The 10626-nt window shown below is 40.7% G+C and overlaps 2 protein-coding genes across 3 annotated transcripts in view; both read right to left on the bottom strand.

The window, feature by feature from the left end:
* arhgef19 (Rho guanine nucleotide exchange factor (GEF) 19) overlaps positions 1 to 4245 on the bottom strand; it is a 22967-nt gene extending 18722 nt beyond the window's left edge. For both annotated transcript variants that reach the window (XM_032520411.1, XM_032520412.1), the window contains exon 1: positions 3897 to 4245. The gene's annotated coding sequence lies outside the window, so the exon portion shown is untranslated. The remainder of the gene's footprint in view (positions 1 to 3896) is intronic.
* Positions 4246 to 5224: 979 nt separating this feature from the next.
* Positions 5225 to 10626, bottom strand: part of ano11 (anoctamin 11) — a 17524-nt gene continuing 12122 nt past the window's right edge. Inside the window, 1 exon segment of the mRNA XM_032520413.1 lies at positions 5225 to 8450. Coding sequence (XP_032376304.1) covers positions 8419 to 8450 — 32 coding nt within the window. The 3' untranslated portion in view covers positions 5225 to 8418.

Here is a 10626-nt window from a genome sequence, read left to right as displayed (position 1 = left end):
TCCCGCTAAATCAGTAATTTCAATAGATAATCTCTGAGCTAGCTACTGAACAACAACGTTTTTTGACACTATTAACACTATGATGGAACTAAATCTAACACTTTATAAGTCACAGTAATAACGACCAATTTAACACAATGTTCCAACATTCAGCAATTTGAATTGCTTATCTTTCAAATTTGGTTCTAATCTGTGCTATGAAATGACCAACTCCTTCTCTTTCTCTGGAAACTACCAACGTCAAACTTTATAACCACACTTCTGCTCTCCCTCTGGCAGATTAGATGTTCCTCTTTTAAGGGGGGCCTGATGGTCTAAAACCACCCGTGGACTAATGCATTTTTTGGTTTGGGTCCTTTTATGGGACTTATTGACAATAAAAAAATATTAAATATCACCAACCTTATCCTTTGAATGTTTAAATTGTTTTGTGAATCAAAAACGCCAAGCCTTATCCTGTAATCCATTCTTAAAGTTACTAGTGGATTATTTTCTGTTGATCGACCATTCATAATAGCTCTAGAAGCTTTGCAATAACTGAGTACCATTAAAAGAAGGTGTGCAATTCATGTATCTGCTATAGTTTCAGTTTTGGTTTTTATTTTTCTGGTTTAAATTCATTGAAAAGGGGGCGGCTGTTGTATTTAAAGTGTCAGTCAGAGTACTTTGATTCCAATCTGATCCTTTGCCGCTGACACTGAAGAGGCTGACCTACTTTACAACAAGCTTCAGATGCATCTTTGGCATTCATCTGTTAGTGTGTTTGGTCTTCCTCTCTGTTTTCTAGCTCTCTGCTCCACTTTTTTTCTCAGCTGAGGACCAGCAGTTTCTCCTCACCCCCCTCCACCACCCTATACTTCTTGCTTCATTATTTGGACAGGTATGGACAAGCCGTCCACTGAGCTGCTCGTTGTTTTGAAATGTGATCGGGTAAAAGTAGAACACACCTAACGAGCTGCCCATCCAGAAACAATTCCACTAGTGCCCAGAGCTAAAACTATAAACTATTTAAAGCCAAACTCTGAATACCAGCATCGTCATTAGGAGGAAAGTGATGAATTGAAGGAGAGATAAACACCTTTAAAGACGAAGAAAAAAAGAAGAGTCGCTGCTGTTTTACTTTAGAGGTTTGACATTTTTATTTCAAAAGAGCAAAGAGGCACAAAAAAAACTAACATTAAGCAACGCCTCCTGGGCCAGAAAAGTGTTATCTCCTGTGAGTACAAATGTGAAACACACACACACACACACACACACACACATACACATACACACACACACACACACACACACACACACACACACACACACACACACACACACACACACACACACACACACACACACACACACACACACACACACACACACACACACACACACACACACACACACACACAACACAGCCTCCTATTGGCCAAGTCCCAATGTGAAATAACCCGAGGGCTACAGTGCCAGACAGGTGTGCAGCAACACAGCCGGGGCAGTGCTCGGCACACATCGCCTCTGGGCTCGAGTTTTAACCTTCATGCATGGGCCACATTCTCTGAAATGCAGATTAACTAATAAATGACAGAGCCTGTGCAGTTACAGCTCGTTGTTTGTCTTAGAAAATCAACTTTTCAACTTAACAAATCAAAGCCATCACATTACTGTTTTATTGTTAACCAAATGCACAGGGTTTGACACAGTAGGTGGTCTCTTTTATAGTCCAGGTTTGAAGACAAGTTCATGTCCAGCTTTAGAGGCACTCAACCCCCCCGATGAGACCCTCCGACACACAGAGATACTTTTTCACATTCCCTGGATGACTCGGCAAGCTCATTCCTCTGAAATTGACCACCAAACCAAAGCAGGAGACAAACAAAGAAGCTCAACTGTACACGTGCAGGAGCAAGGGCTGCTATTATGGGCTATTAAGGCCACTGCTATTTAGGCCACAAGCCAAAACGCCTGGAAAGTGACAGGGCCTCCTCAAATATCGGTGTCACTGATGTTAAAAGGGCCGGTTGCTTTCAGTTAATGGTGTGTAATGATTTAAGTGCAAAACAGAGCAGAGACAGTCATGTTTAGGTAAGCAGCTGAGTGTAACCTTATGAATGTTAACACCATAAGAAGCACAGGTAGCATTTGCATGCAAGGTTAGCTGGGGGAGGTGAGGGAGGTATGGGACAGAAGGAGGGTGAGGTGTGGCATCCTGGAACGCTTCCACACAGCATATACACACACGCTCAGACAGCCACTGTCTGAGTGGCAGGTGATGGGGCAGGTGCTCTCCAGACATACAGTTGTGGGGGAGGAAGTAGGGAAAGGGAGGAGCCCTGTGGTGAGCGGAGTTATAAATTGGTGTGTGATAAGAGCAGGCATGCAGAGAGAAATCTAAGGTACAGTACTCTGCTTACAGGCACCAAATTCAATCACGGATCATATAAAAATCCCTCACACTTTTTGCCATTGTGATGACTATAAAGAATAATTATTATCAGTAGTCTGCCATCACACAGTAGATCTCCAGCCTGTAATACAGTGCAGTAAAACAGTTCAAGGTCCTGATTTGTTGCTTTGTGCTGGTACACGTTTGCCTAATTTTCAGCTGGTGCATTCTGTAGTAAAGCAGATAATTCAGAAAACACCCACAGCTATCTATGTGTGCTTCAGCCAAAATATGCATCATCCATACACACAGACACACAACAGCAGCAGCAGCAGCAGCAGCAGCAGCCGTCAACTCACATGGCAATACACTTAGTCATCTGGACAGCAGACACAACAGTCAGTCGTCACCTCAGCGTGCACTTTCACTGATGGAGTTTGGAAGGTGTCGAGAAAAATAGTGAAAGTGCTAATGTGTTTTACATGTGGGTCAAACAACTGCCATACTAAGAAAAAGATTCTCTAGAATAAACAATCATAACCTGGCTGCTTAATGTCATGACTGCATTGTTGCTCATCTCTTATGAAGCAGTGTAAACAATTCTGACCAGTTGGAGGATCCACGTCAGTGAACAAACAAACAGCTAGACAGGTTGAAAGAAAACCCAAACCACTGTGCACTGCCTTTGAGAAACACACATATGTACATGAAGGCATTCACATGTTTACGAGCACACAAACACACGGATCCACTCCTCAGTTAACAACCCTGGGCTCTGTCTTCGTCCTGAAGCTACTGGCAGAGAAGGTGTGAGTCTTATGCTAAAATATCCCATGGAGAAGAACAGAGAAGTTTTAGCCATGTACAGTTTTTAACAACCCCTCATCCAACATACTCCAAACGTGCACTTACCTGCCCCGCTCTGCAACAACTTATTGCTGCACTGTAACCATCACATTCAAGACTCACCTCCCTCTGCACCGCCTAGGGAGCTGCTGGAAACATTATCAATGCAAGCAGCAACTTCTTCCAAGAGAATAAATGAATAGTAAAACTAATGATCACACTGACAGGACTTCTGCATCTACTTGTGCTGGATATTTGGCTGTGTTGCAGGAAAAAAAAACATGTCACATATTATCCTGTATTTCACTGTCACTGTCACTGTGTTTCAATACACATGCATATATTGAAATAATTGATATGAACAGCTTGTTTTGTTAGTTGAGACAAAACAATATCCAGGCAAACTGTCTTGATAACCCATTCCATACCGCTGTTGTTTCATGTAACCCACATTCAGAGCATATATGCTGTCAGATAAATGTAATGCACCTGACAAGCTGCACAGTACTTTCTCCCAAGTGCACCACACAAAGCAGAGCTTGCACTCTCAGGCAAATAGCACAGCTCAACTTTCACTAAGCAGCAAAAATCTTCAGCTTGGAACAAAAGACCATGGACTGTATAAGTATTTATCTGCTTTGTTAATAGTTACTGTTGCTGTTTTTCAGTACTATACCTCATCGGTGTTAGCAGCCTAGTGTGTGTGCTGGGTGGTAGCCAGCAGCTGTGTGTGAATCCATGCCATCCCAGGGTCAGGCTGAGCCACTCTGCTATCCATTGCTGCCTTGTGTTCCTCTCGGCTTCGCTCCCCCCTGTTCTGCTCTCTGTTTGTATTTCTTTTGAAACTCAGCTCAGACTTTTCAGATCTGTGCTTTTCTGCCTGGTTCTTCTCCTTCTTGTTCAACCCCTCCTTGGGAAAACAAAAACAGGTTGAAAAACAGCCACCACTTGCGGCTCTCAGAGCTACTTACAATGCAGATCCCTTCTCTAAGCTCCTCTGCTCTCTTTCTCTCTTGCTCCTTTTCCCTCCCTCTCTCTGCTACTGTTGGGGAAGTGCTCTCTCATTCTCCTCCCCTTCTCTCGCCCTGCCTCTAACTCTAATAGTTATTTAGTGTCTCATTTCAGCACCTGCTTTGAGACAGAAAGAGAGACAGGAGGGAGCAGACAGACTTGGAGAGAAAAATGTTGATCATATTGGATTATACCATTTTGTATATATTCTACATATAATACAGCATATCAATATTGCAAAAATATTCTTATTAATGTACTATACTGATTTCAGACTTATCACCTACTGTAGCTTGTAACTGATCAGTCTCATAAATGCAAATAAAAGTTGTTTTTGGGCATTTTACTTTTTCAGGCAAGTCTCCTTCACAGTGCAGCGTGTCGTTTGCTGCATCGTTACCTTGTGGCTGATTTGGAGCTTTGTTTTGCAGCCCATGCATGCAAGGGTGTCCTTCCCCACTCCAGCACTCGGTGAAAGAGCCAGCCGGTGTCCACAGTGCATACCTGTGCTAGCTGACATGTACTAACTCACTCTTCCTGCAGGCCATGGCAGAGGAACGCACTGCAATCATAACAATCAGAAAATTATTGTGGCCAAGAGAGGAAAGGGAGAGAGAGTACATTAAAAAAATGAGCATGACAAAAGCAAAAAAAGAGACTCACAAAAAGAGGGAGGAGATAATGCAGGAAAGGGTGAAGAAAGGGTAAAGAGGAAGAGGAGATAAAATAAAAGTCAGGAGTTGCCCAAGGCCACAGCAATGGTTTAATTTGTGAGGGCAGGACGGGGAAGAAGAGAGAAATCATCAACAAACACCTGTCTGTTTTTGACTCCTAATAAATCACTGCCTCTTTATCTGTCTGTCTGTTTGGAGAAAAGAAAGTGGAGAAGGTGGGAAGGCATGGTAACATAGAGTTCATCCCTAAAGCACAGTGAGAACAGTATATCCCAGCTAACACATTAGCATTTCAGAAAACACACGCTGAGAAGGCATATGCATTCATCAAACTACGTTTATTTTGGTCTAAAAGATATTAAATGCAAAACAGCTCACACAGAAAATATGTCCTATATTGAGGTACTATTTCACTGTTGTTTACAGTATCCTACAGCAGGAACTCTGCAGAGGATTCAAGTAGAAAAGACGGACATGCTCAGCATCGAAGGATAGTAAACACGTACATTATATGTGTGTCCTCATTGCATACAAAGGTGCAGACGTTTGCAGACGTTCTTCATCACAGTGAAGACAACAGATAATCTATGTAATAAGAAAAGTTCATAATCAAAGCCATTTATAAAATTAACATTGAAAACAAGGTGCACTTAACCTGACCTTAAGTCAGAAGTCATCATTAAAAAAACGACAATGTAAACTTAAAGGGGCACTCCTCTGATTTTACACGTAAAGATCAGTTTACTCATGATGGGGAGGAATACACAGAATTTGTAAATTTTTAGAAAATAACCCAGATGATGTCATATAATGATGTTCAATAATATCCTTAATTTTCCTCAACATAAAAACACAAGAGTGTCCTGGACAATGTAAGGATACTGTAGGTTTAGGCCCATGAGTTTGACACATTTCAACTTGGTGGATGGCTCCAAATATAGGCCATAATTTCAAAATTTAGCCAAAAGTGACCCAGAATCTGTCAAAGAATCTTAGGTCAGTGATCGGATGTTTCTTACTGAAATGCACCTTGGGAGTTAACTTAACTTTACTTACGTTTTTATGTTCACAGGAATATTTTTGACTAAAATATCTTGATATTTTCTAGCATGATTACTTATGTTTTGTATTATTGATTCAACTATAATTAACTACTCCAACTTCGCAACTCTACAAAAGATGTTTCATTGTAGGGAATGTAGGAGCCAGCGTTTTTTAAGTTTGACCCGTACCAGGACTTAGTCTTATTTGGGCCTTTGCTGCATTGTCCTCCAACCTTAAAGGACAATTCCGGCGCAAAAGGAATTATGAGTTAATAATACATGGGTACCGAGTCGACCATTCTCTGGGATATGTTTTCATGCTAATCAAATGTGACCAGTTTTAGCACAAACCCCTAATTAGCGTATAACGCTCGTGACCAGTCAAACAACGTGCAACCAGTAACCAGTAACATAGCTCAAGCACAGAGTTCGTTGTTAGACTGCTCAGGACTGTTTTCCCAAAATGGCGCTTTCCTGTACACGTGAACGGTACTGTCTTTAAGAACTATCTTTTTTTAATAAACTGTCTGTACACTTACAAAGTTCTCAATGCTTCGGTTTACATGTGGGGACCCTCACTGTGCTACCGTGGAAGTATGGTGCTATTTTGAGCCTTGTTAGTGGTATAGAAAGAGCGATTTATTTTTACTTTCCTTTGCCCCAATGACGTTATAAGCCAATTAGCAGTTTGCACCAAAACTGGTCACATTCGATTAGCATGAAAACAAACAAATACCAGGGAACTGTTGACTCAGTACTCATGTGTTATTACCCCTTAGGATAATTTTGCGCCAGAATTGTCCTTTAAGGAAGTTCAATTCTAGATCACAGGAGTACCCCTTCTGTTAAGAAGTGTCAGAAGTGTACTCTGTTGCACGTGCAACCACACCCAACTGTGATGTACTGGAAGCCACCTGTACATCATTGCATCAAGGTGAGAACTTAAAGGTCCCATGGCATAAATATTTTACTTTTTGACTTTTTTTTAACATTAATATGAGTTTCCCTAGGCAGCCTATGGTCCCCCAGTAGTTGGAAATGGCGATAGGTGTAAAAATAGGTAGGTAGATAGGTGAGAAAATGAATGCTCAGATGGAACGATCTGGAATCTGCCCCTTATGACCTCATAAGAGAAAAAGTTACTTCCCCTTTTTCTGGTTTGCCCACTCAGAGAATCTGGCCCACCCATGAGAAAGAGAGAGACTTCATGGGTTGCAAACAAGCGAAGCATGGCAGTTGGTCAAGGCCACACCCCTATCCTCCGCCTTGCGCCCCATCTCCTCCTCAATAGCTTTTAAAGGGGTGATAGGATGGTTATATAGATTATTTCACGCTGTTCCTTAAGGTCTCCTGATAGAGGAGGTAACATGAGGTGGGCTGAAAATGGCCCAGGTTCTTTTTTATGGGTCCTGATTCTACCTTGTTAATGGGCCTGGATTGAAACGAGAGGTTTTCTGCCTTACATGGTCTGCTCATGAATGCAATTTTGCAGCGTGTCAAAGACCAGAGCTAAATAAGGAGGAGCCACTTTGTTGGGATCTGCCCGTTTTCAGAGGCAGTTTCAAATTGTGAGATTTGCAGAGGAAAGAGGGGTCAATGGGATTCTGAGGTTGTATGTATGTCCTATTTACCCACCAAACTGTTGTTATTCAACTATGACAAGGTAAAATCGGTTTTGCATTCTATCACCCCTTTAAACTACAGACACAGAAATGGCACATCCTAAGAAAAGCTCATTGTGGGACTGGCTCTAGTGGCTGTAATTCTGCACAAAGGCTAAATTTCGGGAAAGAGACTTCAGATACATTAGGGGACCACTAAGGTCTATGTAAAAGCATCAAAAAAGCAGCATGTCATAGGACCTTTAACTACTGGAAGTCAGCAAAAACAAGATTTTTTTTAGGCGGGATTAGGATACTCTTTAATGCCATTAAAAATATATGACATCAATGTAACACTATTAGGTCTTGGGTCCACACTTTCTGGTAAACCTCAGGTTGGGTCTGACGCACACTGCTGCAGGTGTCATGCCTGTGTAAAATTCTAAATACACTGAACAGAATCTAAAAAACAGATATAATGAACAATTCATGCTGCGATTGTAGTTATCCACTAGAACACTAGAAACACAACTAATTGCAGTACTGGCATGGATGTGGCTTCATATTATGTCATATTATAACTTTGAGAGTGTTGCATTTTGGCCAAGAGGCTTTTGAGTTTTCCTATTATATATATCACATACTGTGTATATGAACTGTGTTCTCCATATGAAAAAGTTTAGCCTCCACTACACACCTGCTTATCATAATGTCTGTGAGGCAGTATGCAAATTAGTAAAATTAAAAGAAAACGCTAGTGCAGAAACAGTATTCTATTTAGGTGAAAGAGTTCACTCATGTTATCCCAGATGTGAAGGAGTGTCTTTTATTCCTGCAATATCCCCTCAAACGTTTTCCACACTGGAGTCCTATCTCATGTTTCCGAAGGACGCGTTGCTTGCTTCAGGGAAGACAGCGCAGTTGGATTTGGACACGGAAGGAATAGGGAAGGAGCAGAGAGACAGAAGAGAGAATTAGTTCTGTCAGACTGACTACTGTAAGAAGTAAGAAGGGGAGAAAAAAAACAGTCAAAATGTTGCAACATGCTACTGAATTACAGCTGGCTGCTACAATCAACTGAGTAACACTGGCAATAAAATACATTATTTCAATTACTATGAGTTTCAAATCATTAACCCGTACATATGCATTCTTTCCGAGAACGAGATCAATGCCAATCTCATGTTTGTGTGTTAAATATGGAGCTAGAGGCTAGACGTAGTCAGCATAGCATAGCGCAAAACCGCTAGCCTGTCCAAAGTTCAAAAACACACTTAGCAGCACGTAAAGCTTACTATTTCACATATTATTTCTTAATTGTATAACCCCTGAGATAAAGTTGTGTTTATAACTCTTCTCTGATAAACAGCCAGACTGTGACTGTGTGGATCCTCCCAACGTCTTGTTGTTGCTTACACACATTTATGAGATAATTTACACTGACAAGGCTGTAGTATTAGTTAATTACCAGAAAGTTTTGTGCCTGCTTGAAGTTTATGTCGCGCATTAAGGCCGGGTTCTAATTCAATATTGTATATGTTTATCGACTGAGTGGTTTCATATCATGATGACAAGATTATTCTGCCTTATTGTTTTACAAAATGAATGATTTCCAAGCAAAATTGATTTCAACTGTATTACCCTCATCACATGGGTCAGGAGTGTTTTCAAATTTCTCCGGTTTAGAGGCTTTAAAACGCAAGAGCAGGGGGAATGAGAGGTGTAAACGTAGCAAAAGATATTCGTTTTTAAACCAAAAGGTAGCAATGTATAGCCTAACACAATACTCTGTAACTATAATTCCTAGCAAGGACCCTGTCCACAACTGGGCTCCTATCTTTTACAGATATCCTGTTCACTTATGTAGTTATTTATCACATATAGCATTTGATAATATAGTTGTGGCGAGAAATTATAATTGTGCTGTAGTACTGTACGTATTTCAGGTTTAATGCCACTGAATGTTTTATAAACTTGAGTCCATTTTATTTAGATCAATTTTGCTAAAAGTTAAGGTTACTGAAATATTAAAATCCTTCTTGAGAATGACATTTACTTACGTGTTATGTAGTACTCACCTGGCCTGATCCAGCAACATGACTACATGAGACACATGACAACAGCATGGGTCAGAGCACAGGGACACACACACGCACACAGATGAGGATGGGACTGTATTGGCCACAGATAAAATGTGAATGTACAGGCTGTAATCCTCAGGTAGAGAATCTGAACACAGGGTGTATTTTAACTGTTCCTTGATTACTGCTTGATTGAAAAAAAAAATTTCATTTGTTTCTGTCACACCTCTATCAATCAACAGAAGCTTTTATAGGGGAAGGTCTAATATGAACTACTCCAAAAGCTCTCACGGTCTTTGGATATATAGACATTAATCTGACACTGACATATTTGGCTCAGGTCCCACAGAGAATTCCTTTAATGATTATGTTGCGTGCAGTGTTGTAGCCAATCCAGTCGCAGGTACTTTGCAAATGCTCTGTGGAAGTGTGTGCAGGGATGGTTGAGATTTTAAAAGCCTTGCAACTCTGGAATTTATTTATGAGAGTCAATAGTGACAGGCTGACCACTGTATGTAACCTGTGACCTCTGATGGTGCATTGTTTCATTGATCACCTGTGAGGAACCAAATGGGACTACAACATACTGCAGATCATTAAACATTAACAATATGATTGTGATATTAAGGTCAGATGCCTGTATTGTTGACAATACCAAGGACATTGTTTCTGGTAAGAAAAAGCCCAAACAAAAATCTTGTCACCTTTGTTGTATTTGAATAGCAGCAGATATTTGAGAGGCAGATATCTGAAATATAAAAAAAATCAATGTGACTACATAAAAACAGGGCCAAATGAGAAGATAGGTTTTAGTGGGATTTGGGTGAATTGACCCTTTGAATGATCTAGACATTATAAAAGTTAGAGAGTAACTTGGAGCAATAGTTATCATTTAATACTTATTATGATATAGAAGGCTAAGAGTCTAGCTTGCTCACGTCTGAACTTTTACTTATAGAACTAGAGTGACCGGTTTTATGAATGAGTTTGTGTTGT

Source organism: Etheostoma spectabile, chromosome 7 (genome assembly GCF_008692095.1).
Source record: "Etheostoma spectabile isolate EspeVRDwgs_2016 chromosome 7, UIUC_Espe_1.0, whole genome shotgun sequence".
Taxonomy (NCBI): Eukaryota; Metazoa; Chordata; class Actinopteri; order Perciformes; family Percidae; genus Etheostoma; species Etheostoma spectabile.
Note: the sequence above shows the minus strand (reverse complement) of the source record. Positions and strands in the feature narration are given on the sequence as shown.